Source organism: Mastigoproctus giganteus, chromosome 14 (assembly GCF_048544385.1).
Source record: "Mastigoproctus giganteus isolate SK-2022 chromosome 14, ASM4854438v1, whole genome shotgun sequence".
In the NCBI taxonomy this organism is placed as follows: domain Eukaryota; kingdom Metazoa; phylum Arthropoda; class Arachnida; order Uropygi; family Thelyphonidae; genus Mastigoproctus; species Mastigoproctus giganteus.
In genome coordinates, this window is record NC_143588.1 from 15,590,128 (window position 1) to 15,607,899 (window position 17,772).

Here is a 17,772-nt window from a genome sequence, read left to right on the forward strand (position 1 = left end):
ACCGCGCGAGTTTCTGGCATTGCTGTACGGGGGGCGAGCCTACTTAAGGGGTGGCAGCGTATCGCCGTTGCAAACATCATCTGTGCATGTGGCCCTTTCTCGAGACATCACAGACGATCTACAGTCGCTGATCCGCGAGCGCCCGTGCTTCCCTCCGAGGCGCGTTAATACGCGTTAAAAGGAGGTCTTATTTAAAGATCAATCGTTGTTAAAGTCAGGAATAGTAGCCTATGAGCCGTTCTTTGAGTGGCGACAGCCATCAACCCGAGAACTGACGAAACCGAACAGATCCGCATCTTCGGAGCACGTTTCCGGACCATCTTGAGAAGCAAGAAAGGAGTCTGCAAGAGAAAACCATGCTGTAAGTAGATGCACGTATTGTTTTCCCAATGCCGAGTTCAGTGTCATTGTCCAGCGTGTGTGAAAACTTAATTTAGGATTCCTTAAATTCTTTGGATCCACCAGAAGTGGATTTGCCATTCATGATTGCTTTTTAGTGTGAATTATATCTTTATCGTGAGTTTCTAAAATACATTTAAGATCTATTTATAATAAGAAGAGTTATTAAGTAAAAAAAATTAAGATCTATTTATATAATTAGTTAGTGAAAGCCATTCTTATAAAATATCGTCATTTTTGATATCACAAGTCCAAAAATAACAAAATATCCAAAGCCCTATCTTAATATTTATAGATAAACTTCCCCATATTTTCCTAAGATATAATCTATTGCGATACGAATTTAAAATTAATTACAATTTTCATTTAGAACCATCTGGTCTTCAGATAGTTCTGTGGTAATTTGGTCGTATGATTCAATGGCTCCTTTTCGGGCCCGTTTGCAAATGCTAAAGGACCTGTCTATCTGTCCGTCCGTCCTCATATAGCAACTGGATTCCCAGTGGGCAGAAATCAATGAAATTTTAAATCTGAGTCATTTAGAAAAATGTATGGATCCGTCCAAAATTTCATCAAAATCAGACCAATAGAACTTCGCTATTTTTTTAGTAAAAATTCCCTTCATCTCTGCCTAAATTGAAGGGCATTTCTGCGCTTTAATAATTAATAAATAACGAAAGGTCAGGTCCACTTCAAATGTAATCTTTCTCATTAGAGTGCCTAAATTTCGGTTTTTTCAATCCTCAAAGCCAACGAGACAAACCAACCTTAGAACATACAATTCATAAGCACGACACACCGGATACTTGGAATGGTGCTAATTAAAAACAGCGTGATTGCATTCATTCATCATGTGTATACTCGTGGACATAAAAAAATGCATCCAAAATCCGACGCTTAAATTAATACAGCGTGGATGTGTCATGGTCTTTTTACCTGCCTTAGACTGATTAAAGAAAATTAAACAATAAATAGCGTAGCGTAGCCTAAAAACCTTAAACTATCCTGTTGCAGAGAAAGAGCCTCTTCTTAGATTCCGCATTCCTGTTCCCATTAAATAAAATGCCAATAGTGTCCTAATGGCTTTGACATTAACAGTAATGGCCACTTCTTCAACTCCGAGCTTTTTTGGTACCCAATTTATAAAGGATCATTAGTGTCCGAATTCGTTCTTCTCTTACATTACGATATTTATTTTCTGTCTGACTTCTTAGGGTGGGCAATAATTTCATCGGATGATTGAATTGCTTTCTCTGGAAACTATCATAAGGAAATAATCGAAGGGGTCCTTTTCACTGTTCTATTTCTTGGACATTCTTTGCAGTCAAATAATAATTATTGTATTTAGAAAATAGAATACTATTGACAACCCTTCCATGGTAAGGAGGATTGATCTGAGATTTTTACAGAGAGAGAAAGAAAAATGAGAAGAAGAATCACACCAAGAGCTAAACAGAAAACCAAGTTTTTTTTTTAGATGCAAAAGAAGAAGAAGAAATATTTGTGATGTGCTTAAGCCAACAGAGATTACAAGTCAGCGTAATCATCAATAGAGATAAGCGATCTAGAAATCTGAGTGTCATCCAAGATACACAGGAGCGGAAGAATCCTTTTGAGGGATATAAGACATTTCTGAGTTTCAGAAGGATTTAAATCAACTAAGTTATCTGTACCCCACTGGAGAATTACCTGATCACCACAGGGCAAGTTTTCTCAAACTGGAATGCAATGTGCTAGCATCAGCCAAACTATGGATAGGATTTCCGGTCAATGGAAGAAGGTCATTAATATACATGGAGAAAGAAGAACTAAACCTTGGCGCATTGGCGGAGAAGATAGAAGACAGACAGCGGTCTACCATCACCCAGTGAGCGGTCAAAGAGAAAACTGGATACCCAGTTGCGATCCATAAGATGGAAGCTTATTTAGAAGACCTTTATACGAAACACAATCAAAAAGCCTTTGAAATGTCAAGGGCAGTTGATTGAGTTTCATCAAACTGTCCAAATATTACTAAGCCAATAAATCATTTGATCGACGCTAACGGAATTCATTGATCAGGTGGAAGGTTTCAAGATAGTTTAGGAGTTGATTAATGTATTTCTCCATTAGTTTTGAAAGAGAAGAGGTAAGTGAAATGGACCAGCAACTGCACTGGAATGAATTTTTTTCGCTATTTTTGGCACTGGCTGTTTGTGAAAGAGGTGGCACAAAAGTAGATAGAGAGAGGGATACGTGTGAAAGATACATTGTCTTCAGTTCTCAATTGAAGACATTAATATAATTCCTCTTGATTAATGGATGGAAGTGTATATGGACAAAGGCTTAAGTCCTGATTGGATAATGTAGGTTGATGAGAGTCATCTAGGTGGTAGATGACTCTCATCAACCGGTGCAATACCACCACTTTGCTTATTGGAGGCTTGAAGTGGTGGAACACATGTTTAGTTTCTAGGGCTAAGTTCCGGTCAACCCTTCCCCATCTCTTCCATCATGCAGTATGATTGATGACTTTTGAGGTTATGATGAACATCGTGTCGATATCCAAACTTCCTTACATTTCGAGGGTTCAGCTCTAAAACGGTGTTCGCAGGCCGGCCGCTAGTTAGTACACCGGACCGAACCTATTGGTAACTCTCTAGGAGGCTTCCGGATCAGCTAGTGTTAATCTTGCTACCTCTACTCTGCCAGATAGTGACTGGAAGGAGACCGAGTAGTGTGTATGCGGGGAGCATTGTCGAGGCCACGTTATGTCAAGGATCTGGGTATATTCTTACCATGTGTACGCCATATCCAAAAATTTCATTACTTCATACAACATGTCCCCTCCCCTCCCCCTCACTTTTTCTTACTATTAAATACACCATGAATTGTCAAACTAATAGAGCAAGCTTATTTGCGAAAAGATCTAAACCTCCCAAACACTTCCTAATTCATTTCACAAATATACGTGGTCTCAATTCTAATCTCAACTATGTCCATTTCCACTTGCAGTCTGCCAAATCCCATGTACTTTTCTCACAGAATCTTAGTTATCTGTTGACTCAACTACTGCTCATCTCAGTTGCCAAAATTATTCGCTGTATGATTCCTTTCGCCTCAAAGGTTCCGATATTCACTATCAGAGAATTGGTAATTTGGAATCTCCTCTTTTCGATCTTCTCTGGCTTAAAATCTCTCTACTTCATTGTGTCAAATTCATCTGTTGTCTCTACCGTTCTCCCAACTCCACTAATCACTTGGAGCTCTTTGACTTCCTCTCTTTGCAACTTGACTTTCTCCAGTCCAACTTTCCTAACAGTGAGGTAATTTTCCTTGGTGATTTTATTCTTCACAACTCCAGCTGGCTTCCGTTTTCTAGTCACACGAACCCAGCTGGTCGAGATGCTGAGGCTTTTGCAATTACTAATGACCTTGCATAGATTGTTCATTTACCTACAAGATTACCAGACAATTCTAACCATACAGCCAATAACGCTTGATCTTTTTCTCACAAACAACCCTTCTAAGTACACGGTCGAAGTGAGAGGTCCTTTAGGCACTTCAGATCACAACTTGGTGATCTCTTCTCCAATGGAGCCTTTATCTCATGGCTATTCCCAGCCTCGTGTTGTTTGGCATTATAAGAATGCAAAATGGGATGACCTGAGAGACTTCTTTCCTTCTTTTCCATGGTCGGATTACTGTTTAAATCTTCTGAGGTAAATATTTGTTAGATCGTGTCAGTGAAATTATTCTTGCAGGAATGGAATCTTTTATCCCACACTCCACTTTAAAATCTCGTCCTTTATCTAAACCTTGGTTTTCCAATAAATGTGCTAAGGCTGTTCAAGAGAAGAATTTTGCATATCGTAATTGGCTTGTTTCTAATTCTCCTGTTTCATTTTCTGCCTACACCAAAGCTCGCAACAATTGTAAAGCAGTTATTAATCAGTCCAAACTAGAGTTTGAACAGGCTAAGAGTAGAAAACTTGCTTCTTGCCCTAATGGTAGCCGAGCATTCTGGTTTCTTGCCAAAGCTATTGGCCGCAACTTTTGCCCATCTCTGCTACCACCTCTGTCCAAACCAGATGGTTCTGTTGTCACTTCAGTCAAGGATAAAGATGACCTGCTAGCATCCCATTTTTCTTCGAGCTCATGTATTAATGATCTTGGTAAAACACCTCCCACCATTCCCAACACGCTCCATTCAATGCCTCCTGTGGTCTTCCGTCAAAAGGATTTTGATGAATCTTGATGCTAAGAAAGCTCCAGGTCCCGATAGTATTTCTCCACTTGTTCTCAAAACCTGTGTTCCTGAACTTACTCCTATTCTTTGCCACTTTTTTCGCTTTCTTATTCCAAAGATGTTTTTCCTTCTGCTTGGAAATTTGCTCATATACAGCCAGTTCCTAAAAAGGGTGACAAATCCCTCCCATCCAATTATCGTCCCATTGCAATTACTTCTACTCTTTCTAAAGTAATGGAGAAATCAATTAACCGCCAACTCTTAAACTAAAAATCTTCCATGTGATCAACGATCGCCAGTATGGATTCCGTCAGTGTCGATCCACTGGAGATATTCTGGCTTATGTTACCCATTTATGGACTAATTCAATGGAAAGGTTCGGTGAAACACAAGTAGTTGCTCTTGACATCTCAAAGGCTTTTGATCGTGTTTGGCATAAAGGTCTTCTAAAAAAGCTTCCATCTTATGGTTTGCCAACTGTTTTTTTGTAATTGATTATCCAATTTTCTCTCTGATCGCTAACTGAGGGTGATGGTACATGGCTCTCTGTCTTCTAACTTCTCCACTAATGCTGGTGTTCCCCAAGATTTAGTTCTTTCTCCCACTCTTTTCCTCTTGTATATTAATGACCTTCTTCCATTGACTGGAAATCCTATCCACAGTTTTGCTGATGATAGCACATTGCATTCCACTTTCCATTTTGAGAAACCTTGTCCTGCTCAATCAGCTTCAACGTCTCGAAAATCTGTTACCAATTCCTTAAATGCCGATCTTCAGGTAATTCTCCAGTGGCGCAAAGAGAACTTAGTTGATTTCAACCTTTCTAAAACTCAGTCTTGTCTTATATCTTGCAAAAAGGATTCTTCTACTCCCATTCTTATCTTTGGTGACACTCCGATTTCTAGGCAAAATGATATCTCTCTTTTGGGGATTACCCTGACTTCTAATCTCTCTTGGCACAAGCACATTACAAATATTGCTTCCTCTGCATCTAAAAAACTTGGTTTTGTCTTTCGCTCTCCGCGTTACTTTTCTTCCAAATCACAAATCCGCCCTGCCATGGAATATTGTTCCCACATGTGGGGTGGTGCCCCCAAAACCTCTCTCAGGCTTCTTGGTTCCATTCAGAAGAGGGCAGTTAGGTTAATTAATGATTCATCTTTAACAGAGTCTGTCTACTCGCTGTCTCATAGACGCACTGCTTCTGCTGCATGCCTCTTCTACAGATACTTCCATGGGCACTGTTCTTCTGAATTGGCTTCTATAATTCCTTCTCTCTCTTTCAAATCAGTCCGAACACGTGCAGCCACCAGCCAACATCCATTTACCGTCCAACTTCAAACTCACAGAGCCAACTTTTCATCTTCCTCATTTATTCATTCAACTGCCGTTTTCTGGAACAACCTTCCTTCATACGTATTTCCTGAAAATTACAATCTACAGAAGTTCAAGTCCAATGTCAACAAATATCTTCTTTCGTCTTCTCAACCTTCAACCCAAGCACGGTTCTAAGTACTATAGGTTCTAATACCTCTCGTGTTTGGGGTTTACATAAAAAAAATGTTAATTATGCTTAGAAATGTCTTGTCTAATTTATACGTTCTCTTGTCTGAAAGTTATGAAAACTTATGCTGATTTTCAGGCTTAGTTTTTGTTCCTGCGAAGTTAAGAATACCGGGTTTAAATTTTGTAGGCATTTAACACCGATCTGTTTAGAGCACTGTATGTAAAATTTTATGGTTTTCTTATGTACTTTTGCTTTTTATAGGCAGTTATGTAAAGGTGTGCGCAAGATGAGCGCATGAACTGTTCTTAGACAAACAAAAGCAAATCCGATTACTTAATAAACTGCATATCTGGACTTCAGAAAAAGAAAAAACCCAACTTTCATGGTGTTCTATTCTTATGACGAAAGCTGTATTAATCATTTTGGCTAAAAAAGACTTGCATCTACTAATACAAGAATTTTTATACACTGATGTACAAAAGTTAAGCTCCGACCATAAATCCGTCTTGAGAGGAAGAGTTTTATTATTATTACACTGCCTGGTCACTCTATTAAGGACCATGGAGCTTATATATAGAAATCTGACAACAATATATAAAGGGAAATTTTAATCCGTCTTACTATACCTTTGCCAAATTTCGAAGCAGCGATTATTCAGAATTTGTGCTCCTACTTTATTGGTGACCATGGAGTACAGACTGCAGTACTGTTGTCCAAGAAGGCTAAATACAAGCCAGCTAGGAAATGTCTTAAGACTAACTGCAGAGCCCCCACGCTAAATGTATTAAAATGATGCGAGTTTGTGTCAGTTCGATTCTTTGCGTCCGCTCTGTTTTCCCGGAAGTGGTGACAGACAAAACACGCGCCTTAGATGGTATAAACGTTTCTCCTCTGGCAAGTCTTTATCTTGTGTCTTAGTAATTAAGTTTCCCACTGTAAAAATAAGAAACTGGTCCATTCATTAATATATTTCAGTGATACAAAGGAGCCAGCCAATTAACTCACACAATCCGCGTACATGCAAATTGATTTAAGGTCCCTCCACGTGGAAGGAGACTTCATTTCTTAGATTAATTACACTCTTGACAACGTGATGTTGGTCTGCTTGTGATTTACTGATGTAGTTAACTATTAATATACGGGGCAAGGCTTTTCTTATATTACCAGCAGGTGGCGTGTTGATCCTTCCCTGTCTTTCAGGTTTGCTGGAAGCTAGAAAGTAACATTTCTTTTAGGTCTCGCAAAAGAGTCATTATCTGCGCTTATCCATCAGCCTGGCCCCGATATTGAAATGAAACCACCCCTTTACTAAATCAAAATCCTTCCATTAGAGCGTCAACAGGTGGGGTTTTTAGTTTTTATGTGCTTAAAGTGCTCATTGCATAACTGCGCGTAATTCTAGAATGAATGAACGAAGAAGTTAACTCGTTATATAGAGACACGCCGATTGACCTTAATCTGCAAAGTCTTATCGAAGAAATAATTTATTCCCAACCGTGTTTCATCCACATTTACTGGACCGTGCGTTTAAAAAGAATAACATTCAAAAAATCATGGAATATTGAGATGTACAGGACTGTACAAAAAATTAGAGAATCGATAGCAGGAGTGCTAAGACCATAAATGGAACAGCTCGGTGGTGGTTCTTGCTTTACTGTGAGAACAGGCACCTGCCTTCAGCGAGTTCCCTTAATTCACGGGATACCTGGTTCCTGAGGAACGCGCGCTGTCACCCCTCTCGTTAGTGGACGAACCCACCACTTGTCAGGTACGCTGCATTCACGTAGACAGTAAATCGATGTCAGTATGGATAAACGTCGTGACTTAACTGACTTTGAAAGAGGGATGATGGTTGGTGCTCGACGCATGGTTCATAGCGTGAACCATGCGTCAAAATTGCACTATCCCCGTTCCACAGTATCAAGAGTGTATCAGGAATATGCCATTCTCCGAATAACATCTCATCGTGGACAGCGCTATGGGTGGAGAAAGGTGGTGGATGAACCATCAGGTGATCATTAGTCGCAATAGGTTATGGGAGAGAACCAGAGTCCCATTGCTAACACCACGACACAGGACTCTACGCCTCACCTGGACGAAAGAACATCAGTACTGGACCATGGATGATTAGAGACCGGTCTCCTGGTCCGATGAGTCCCGTTTCCAGTTATTTCGAGCGGATGGGAGGGTGCGTATCTGACAGAAACCGCACGAAGCTATGCACCCGTCATGTCAACAAGGAACTGGAACTATTTAAACAGGTGGACGGTCGGTAATGGTCTAGGGAGTGTTCAACTGGAACACGTTGGGACCTCTGGTACGTCTAGACGCACCTCTGAACGGTTCGGGTTACGAGTCCATCCTTGCAGACCATCTGCATCCCTTTATGGTTATCGTGCACCCACAGGGCAATGGATTGTTCCAGCAGGAAAATGCGCCTCCCCCACAGGTGGTGACTGCAACATGGTTCGAAAAGCATTCCACAGATTTTACCACCAGGAATGGCCTCCTCGTTCACCGGATATGAACCCTGTGGAGCTTCTTTGGAATGCTGTGGAAGGGTCCGTTCGAACTTTGCATCCTCCACCCAAGAATGCGACAATTGTATATCGCGAATACTGGAAACCAATTAGACAAAATTCTGATGGTAGAACGCCCAAAGGAACGTTATGATCAGGACTTGATAGACTCTTTTCCAAATACTGAAAGGCAAATATTAAATAAAATGGCGGACGCGTTTAATGTAAGACGGATGACATCCTTATCAACGGGCACCGCATGTCGGTAGCTAAGTAAATTTTGGTATCTCCCAAATATTGAAGAAGCAGAGGACTATTAACCTATTAAGGAGTAAGAATTGCTTATTCGTTTTTAAGGACTATCAACTGAACCCTAATATGTAGAATACATTTTAAAACTGCTCTGCATCTTCTTATGAAAGAAGAGGATGCAGAGTTTTCTTGAGAAGGCTAATTTCTTTGCCTACGACAGAGGTTTCGCGGTTAGCATTTCACTGCGAGTATTAAAACAGGAGTAACACGCGCCCACTTTTGCTAGTAGATGATCTACAAGGAAGTGGCCCTTTTCTGGTGCATTAAATTACTACATCCGAAAGGTCAGCTGTGAAATAAACTGTAACTTTATCTAGCAAAATTGAAACTGTGAAAGTTAGTGAAGTCCCATCGGTGCCATCAAGGGCGAGCCTAGAATTGCCCTACGACCAAAAGGGGACTCGCGATATACAGTTGTGAGTTATGAAACATAAGCTGACCTTGCGGCAGTTTTCCAAGGCCAAAGTCTCAAAGGAGAAGCTACAATAAAATGAGAAGCGAGACAGCCATCGAGGAGTATCAAAAGTCCTAAAATTGCCAACCACGGTTTCCAGCGTTCGATGAGGAATTCTGTGGCTCGAATTTTCTCATTTCAAATGTCAATACGCGTTTCATCCGACATATTAAGTACTGCGCTTCACTTTAAGATCGGTTTTACTGTCTTGTGGCTCCCTTAGGGCATTTCTCCCTTCTCTACTTTGAGGAAATGGACGATGGAACAGAATTATGGCGAAAAATACTGTTTCGAGTTTGTCTTATGGGATTTAACTGGTTATTCTGTTCAATGATTAATAATAAATATGTCTGCCAAAATAAAGTTTATCCCATAGCTGATTCAGAGAATAATTACAACAAGATCCACTAATGTTGATTACTCTTTGTTCCTACCAGCTAAATTCCGGTATAACCTTCTATTGGTCAACCTTCCATCTGATCAATGATCGACAGTACGGATTTCGTCAGTATCGATCCACTGGCTCAGGTTACCCATCTGTGGACAAATTCAGTGGAAAAGTTTGGTGAAATTCAAGCAGTTGCTCTTGACGTTTCTTTGGCTTTTGATCGTGTTTGCAATAAACACCTTGTAAATGAACTTCCATCTTATGGTTTGCCAACTGTTTTTTGTAATTGGGTATCCGGTTTTCTCTCTGACTGCGGGTGATGATAAATGACGCTCTTTGTTCTGACTTCTCCACTAATGTTGGTGTTCCCCAAAGTTCAGCTCTTTCTCCCACTCTTTTCAACTTGTATATTAATGACCTTCTTCCATTGACTGGATATTCTATCTACAGTTTTGCTGATGAAATCACATTGCCGAATATTCTTCTCGAATATCCGCTACCGATTCCTTAAATGCTGAACTCCAGGTAATTTTCCAGTGGGGCAAAGATATCTTAGTTGATTTCAATCCTTCTAAAACTCAGCCTTGTCTTATATCTCGCAAAAAAGCATAACCATGTCATAAATATTGCCTCCTCTACATCTAAAACTAGGTTTTCTCTTTCGGTCTCTGTGTAACTTTTCTTATGAACAGCTATTCACCCTGGAAATCTATTCAGCCCTCCCATTTGCACATCTGGGACAGTGTCCCTATAACTGCTCTCGGGCTTCTGGACTCTATTTGAAAGAGGGCAGTAAGGGTGTCTATAAGATTCTATGGCAACAAATCTCTGTTCCATCAGCCAAATGACCGAGGAGTTGGCTGTAGGCGTGCAATGAGACGCTCAAGAGCTCCCCACTCCTTTCTCTGATGTTAGAGGGATGGTACCGCATTCCTCGTTGTCACCAGATGAAATAACGCCTAGAATCTATTTGTAGGCTAAAAGGAGACTCATCAGAAAACAGAACTGTACTCCATTTGTTAAGGCTCCAAGTCACATATTCGTGACACCAGGTTCGACGAGCTCTGTGGTAGTTTGGGTTTAATGGGACAAAAAACCATTAGCTTCCAAACTGGAATTGAGCCTTCTTGAATTCGCAGTCTGATTGGAAATATTATTACCTCTGGCCGCAGAAACCTCAACGGACAGTTGGTGACAGGACATCGTAGGGTTCCGTTTTACTGTTAGAGTCACACAGCAGTCCCCTTCTAGTTAAGATACCCTTCGGGCGACCTTGGCCAGCTCTTCTTGTAATGGTTCCTGTCTCTCGAATCTGCTTCCATGGTGCCGAGACGACACATTAAGCCAACTTGCCTGCGACTGCCCGGCTTCAAGTCATCCAACGGCCCTCCATCTGAAGAATCATCTAAACGATGATGACTTCAGATGGAGAGCCATCTGAAGACAGGAAAGAAGTGATGTGGTCTCAACCCGTGTTTTAATAGGCTGCTCTGTAAGGTTGTAGATCGTTGGATACTCGTAAGGTGGTAGATACTCCGAATTTGCATGCCAGGATGCCTATTATGTCAAAGTTGGTGATGTCAGAAGTGTTTAAAGTGCTGTTTCACTTGTGGTAAAGCGAGCGAAACTGACTCCATCAGCTTGTTTGAAATAAACGGATAAGATGCAGTGTCGGATGACGCAGATCACTTCTCCTATTTTTTTTGGCCCGTTCCTGATGCTGACGACAATACAATAGCGGGGGGAGAAGAGTGTGTACTCTCTGCGCGAGCTAATTCAGAACGAATTGAGCGGATGAAGTCTGTTGCGGGGAGGAAGGAGAAATCTTTTTGCTAAATCTAACGAGAATAGAATTGATTGTCCGCAAACATGGAGCTGATGAACGCTTCTGATGGAGAAAGAGAAAGATGTTGCTCTCTGCAACACACAATTACTAGGCTACCAAGCCCTGATGTATCTCATAAAGTTAACAGCTAAGACGCATTTATAAATTTAATCGAAAGTAGACGTTGTCCTATTTTAATATCGCGTTTCAAGTGTCTGCGTTCGGCGCGTGACTGAAATCAATATCTGACGTGCATTATTAATCAGCCGATGGAATATTGTGGGAAATAGATGGAAGCAAATAAGGAAGACATAAGTGATGATCTCCTTACAAATAAAAGAATACCTCGATGTCGAATGCCAGGCTGCGACAGCCCTGGAGATTCACGTGATACTAATTACGTATAACAAAAAGAAACGCGCTGCAAATGAAAACACTCCTTCCACTGCCTGAAGATCTTCTATTATCGGGCAAATTGAATACCAGTGGTCAGTAAGGATGCTGAAGGAAAACACTGAATTTCTCTCTCTGCACCAGATGTTCTTCATCTCCACAGCGTACTCCATTGGATGGAGCAGCAATAACTTGAAATTAATGGCCGCTCTATCTTTATATTTTGAATACCTGTATTTTTAGGAGTTCTGGGCTCGCATTGGTAAGTTTGCTTGCCATTAAATTATATAAACAAAATGGAGTACACTATTGAGAAGTGTGCGTTTTATTCCTGGAAAAATACGAATTTTCGATTTTTTAAAGGCTTTTCCTAGGATCTTGTACTTGGTGCTTAAGCCAATCCAGATGGGCAATATCTTCACTGTGTTCCTCGAACCACTCGTGCATATGGGTCCAATGACATGTCATATTATAGTCTTGGAAGATCCTGTTTCTGTTCGGAAAAATGAAACATGGCAGGGTGAACACGGTCTCCTAAGAGCTTCCAGTAGACCATACCAGTGAAACGTTGGTCCGTGCGCACCAGGGATCCTAGTTCTTTCCCACAGAACATGCCTCATTTTAAGCAACCATCGCCACCTACCTGGATAGTGAGCACCATGGTCCATGGACTTGTGTTGCTTGAGCCACCCATGATGGCGTCTTTCGCCGTGTTGCCACAGGTATTTGGACTCATCTGCTCATCATGCTCTTTTCGAGTCCTCCAGTGTGTTGTCTACGCCACAGAATTGGCCATCGATGGTAATAGGCGGTGAGGGGAGGGTGTCTCTTGGGAGGTTGTTCAGCTTTTTATACTGCGAGCTTCGTGGCATAATCCATTACGAATGGGGTGGTCACAATTCAGTGATGTTAAACATAAAATAGATTAACTGAAGATCGCAATCAATGTCTACTTGCCTTTATTTTCATGGTGTTATGAAATAAGGCTAAGATTTTATCATCTACTACGGAGGGCGTTAAGTATGCCTTTGAATGTCAAACGAAATCTCAGTTCTTTGATTTAAATACACATTCCTGCAGAGGTTTCAGGTTATAAAGAATCTTGGAAGTCTCTGAACTTTGCCATTTATTTAAAAGATGGACGAAGTTTACATTTTTTCAGTAGCAGGCCAGAAACAGAACTGTAGACTTGAGAAGCAGTCGACCATAAAGGCGATTTATCAAGACATTAAATTTCAGAAACTGGTTTAACTTCTGACATTTTTCGACTGCCATCGAGCAGATGTAATTTTGATCAAAAGAAACTTCTAGAAAATTATAACACAATTGCTTTTCCCCATAATATAATACAAAATATCAAGGAAGAGGCTAAAATATCAACCAGTTGTCCACATATTTGTGTCGCTCGTCGACTACTATACACGCATTGTAGATAACTGAGTCCATCACCAGAAGGTGGTTTGTCTGCCACGCTATCCCACTTAATGCGACAGTAGAATCACAGGGAAGTTGGCACCGAACGTTAAATCCAGCAAAGCCATGTGAGAACCAGTATCAGATACATTACAGTCTAAATTCTGTAATGTATGACTTAAAAGATTTAAGTTGGGACTTTTGGATTAACGTCAGATCATTATACACACATCGTGGATCACATTCCTTGCATACTATATGCAGACTCGCTGTACACTTTCCCTCAGTGAAGCGAAATGACCCTGTCACCAAGGGTTTGGTTAATGCAAGGCTTATTGGGAGGTACGGTTCAAGTATTCTGGTATTTACTGTTTTTCATAAACGGGTTGAATTCCATAATTGCATTTTTTTCCATCTGTTATCTAATGGGTTGAGAGACTTGCGCAGTGCTTATCTTGTTAGTGAAGGAGTAATTTATTAACACAAAGCCCGTGCTCTAAATATTCAGAGATAAATATTTAATGAGTAGAATGCGGGCTTTCTAAACGCCCTCCAGTATGCTAGCGATTGAAAATCCTTCTGATAATATAATCTAAGACACGTTAGTTCTTTCGATGGCAAAAAAAGGGTACATAACTCTTTCAAAGAAATATTTTTCAATTAAAAACACTCTATTATATTCTCCATCTACACCTTAACAACCCCTACCCCCATTTATTCTTTAATAAAGGATTAAATGCTCCTAGATTGAAATATAACAATTATATTGTGATTTTTCATCCAGCCCGGTTAATTCGTCCATCTTTGTCTTTGTCTATTTTCAGACACAATGCAGTGGCTCTCTGGCTCGCGACTTACACGATGAATTATTCCCAAAAATCTGTCTCTTGCTAAGCCTCTTATCTCTCTCCCAACCGGCGAATGACTTAATTCCATCTGTCCATCTCGGCATCCTCCATCCCCTACTTTTGTCCTGAAGTCTTAGAGGATAATCTCCTCAAGATTATCTCACGCTCGTTACTTCTGTGGCAAAAGTACTTTCATTAGAGTGCTTCTGTGGTTTGCAGAACACGTCTTTAGATCACTAATTCTTCGATTTCTTTCTTTGGCAGTGGAAGTGATGTGCAGCATCCCTAAGCACCAACCTGAACGGGAAATGCCCTTGTGGATACCGAAGTGGGTGATTTCTTCTTTCTTTCACCATGTATAGAAGGTCCCCGGCTTCATTCTATTCAATGTCATTTAGACCCTTTTCTGTTGCCTTCATACGTTGAAAGTAACTTAAGATTACCCCGACTACCCTCGAAAAAATTCTTAAATTTGCGATTTTTAGAAGCTTGGAGTAATCGATAAAATGAGTTGGTAGAAGACTTTTGAATTCCCACTGGTTCTGGATTATGTGCTTCAACTTAGCGATGCTGTCCCTTGTGGTAAAACAGCTCACCCCTTTGGGATCTCCTTTCGCTAATAGCTGAGGCGATCACGTGATTCTGTTTTGATGAAAATAATCTTCGATTTCTTCTCAAGTTTTAATAAGGAAAGTTTTTTTAATCCTTCCCGCTTTGTTTTTGTGGTTTTCCAAAGCTTGTCTTATTTTTCTATTTTTACCTGAACTACTTGGTTAGAAAGACTACTTTTAACGATTATCTCCTCACAAAAATACCTGTTCTTTATCCATTACCTTCCTTTAAAACAGCCCTCGGTTATCTTGTTCAAAGAAGATCAACCAGGCCTAAACTTTGTTCAAACAGACAAGGTCTAAACAGATCTTGTTCTAAGTCTGTTTTAAAATTTACGTGGACACCTTGTCTGCGACCACCTTTTATACTCTTCTTTTTAGTACCACATTTGGTACCTTTATGGCTTTTATGAAATCGTCAGCTGGAAGATGAAGAAAGACGTTGCAGTAGTTAAAGGTAAAGGCTTTAACTTCAGAAGAGGGGACTTTGACAGTTTAAGGCGCTATATGACATCTGTGAACTGGGTGGATTGCTGAGGAATGGCGAATACTTTTAAAGCAAAAATCAACAGGAAAAAAATCTTAGAGTGCAATCCAAGGATATTTAAACAGATATGATATTCTGAAGGACACACAAAATGGCTTTGTTAAGGGTTTAACTAATTTAGTAGGCTGTTTTGACACAGTTACTCATGAGCTGGATTTAGATAGTTTATTTGGATTTTGGGAAAGCATTTGACTCGGTCCCTCATGAGAGGTTATTGTATAAGCTAGAACAGATTGGGAAATGGTAAGATTCTAAGATGGGTGGCTGCAGGGCACAAGGCAAAGGATTGTGATTAATGGATATACTGCAAGTTGGTGTAACGTCAGGAAGGGTCCCTCAAGGATTGGTTTTTGGACCACTGTTGTTTCACATTTTCATAAATGACATCGATGAAGGGATAGAAGGCGTGATGTCAAAATTTGCAGATGACATAAAGATTAGTAGAGTCGTTAATGATCAGTGCCAAGCAAGATGACTTGAACAGGCCTCAAAGACAGTCAGAGAAGTGGCAGCTATGTTTTAATGCTTGGGGAACAGCAACTCACAAATAAATTATACACTTGGTGGGGTTCAATTCCAAACAGGAAAAAAGCAGGAAGGAAGGGATCTGGAAGTTACAATACGGGCAGATATGAAGTTTTCGGAGCAGTGTAAACATGCGGCCAGGAAAGTCCATGATGTAAATTCAATGATTTATCGAAAGCTATCCTGTAGAGATAGGGAGGTCATAATCCCACTACATAAGGCAATTGTAAAACAACCATTTGGAATACTGTGTTCAAGTATGAAGACCTCATCTGAAAAAAGATATTGAGTTTCTTGAAAGGGTTCAAAGACGGGCAACTCGAATGATGAGATCGGCAGAAAGACTCCAATTACATTGACTACAGAGCTTGGCAACCAAGCACCTCGGAGGTAACCTGATTGAGATTTACAAGGCTCTGAGAGGGATTAGTAAAATAAATGAAGATGGGATTCTCATTGTTCTAAACAATTGCGGAACTGGCATTCATAAATTACAGGGATTGAGGTTTAGATTAGATTGTAGGAAGATAGTCAACTGGATAGGTAAGATAAGTTGACTCTGTACACACCTTTGTGCCTGCAATCATCGTCAGACAATAATTACAATCTCTGTTTATGTATTATAGTAGAAATTAACTTTCTTATGAATATAGTCAAGTGTTATCTCTATTGATGAGTTTTAAATAAACATTTTCAAGTTTTTGTGTTTTTTGGCCACTACTGTATATATTTGAGAAAACAATTGTAAATGTTAGAAACAGAATAAGAAATATTTTCAGAATAAAACAGTCATAACCAATACGTTGTTATTGTTGGTTGGTCCAGAGGTTAGTATTCATTAAGTACCAAAAAAATATGCATCAGTATTGACAGCTTGAACCAGCCGAAGATACGATGGACCAAATTGGTCAGTGACTAAATCAAGTGAATGGAAACATCCAGTGGATTCAATTTCAAGGCACTTCTGCTGTAACGTTCAGAACACATCCGTGGCTCCCATCTGTAATCTCTCTTCGTGTGCGTAGGAAGGCAAACAATCGGTGTTATTCGACCCTTAATTACTTTGCACTCTGCTCTGATAATCCTGTTTTTGTTAAGATCGAAGTTTTAACTGAAATTTGAACACCCTTTCGTAGTTTTAACCCACTGGATTAGTTCTGCGTTCGTAAACATCGTTCTACACGCGTTGGTTCTACTACTGTATATCTTTTCTTGCTGGATGGTCCACGGATTTCCCCGTGGGCGGACCTTGGAGCGTAATTTTGGCGCTTGTTCCCCCCACTCAGTTTAAGAAATTAACATATAAAACGGAATCAAATCTTGCGTTGCCACTTGCTTGAACATGGTGAAGAACAAAATTAATCTGCGAGCTTTGAAAGGTGTAAGATATCACTGGCCTACTTGAATATTAGAAAATACATCGAATAAGAAGATTGTTGAGGATATTATTCCTCGAATAACATTCCGATTTTGACAAGGAACATATTTTTTGGCTAACTGGCATTCAATTTATCATCTCATCTGCTTATGACAAGCTCTCAATTCCCGCTCTCATCTACATTCTGTAAATTTACAGGAAGCCTGTTAAAAACCATCAACCTCATCCTTCCAACAGGAGCGTGTTATACCGCGAGGAGTACTGCAGGGAGTTGTTCTGTCCGGTTTGTTGTTCGCCGCCGCCATTGAACCTTTCCTCGCAAGGTACACTGATTTCTCATCATATGCAGATGACCTCAAATTATATATAAAATTAAAAGACCCTGAACAAACCCTCCCGATAAATCAGCCAGTCGCCGTCCTGAT

General features: G+C 40.3%; 1 protein-coding gene across 1 annotated transcript in view; it reads left to right on the forward strand.

Moving 5' to 3' along the window:
* Positions 1-227: 227 nt before the first annotated feature.
* Positions 228-17,772, forward strand: part of LOC150074991 (uncharacterized) — a 58,165-nt gene continuing 40,620 nt past the window's right edge. Inside the window, exon 1 of the mRNA XM_090388250.1 lies at positions 228-361. Within this exon, the coding sequence (XP_090244376.1) occupies positions 357-361 (5 nt within the window). The 5' untranslated portion in view covers positions 228-356. The remainder of the gene's footprint in view (positions 362-17,772) is intronic.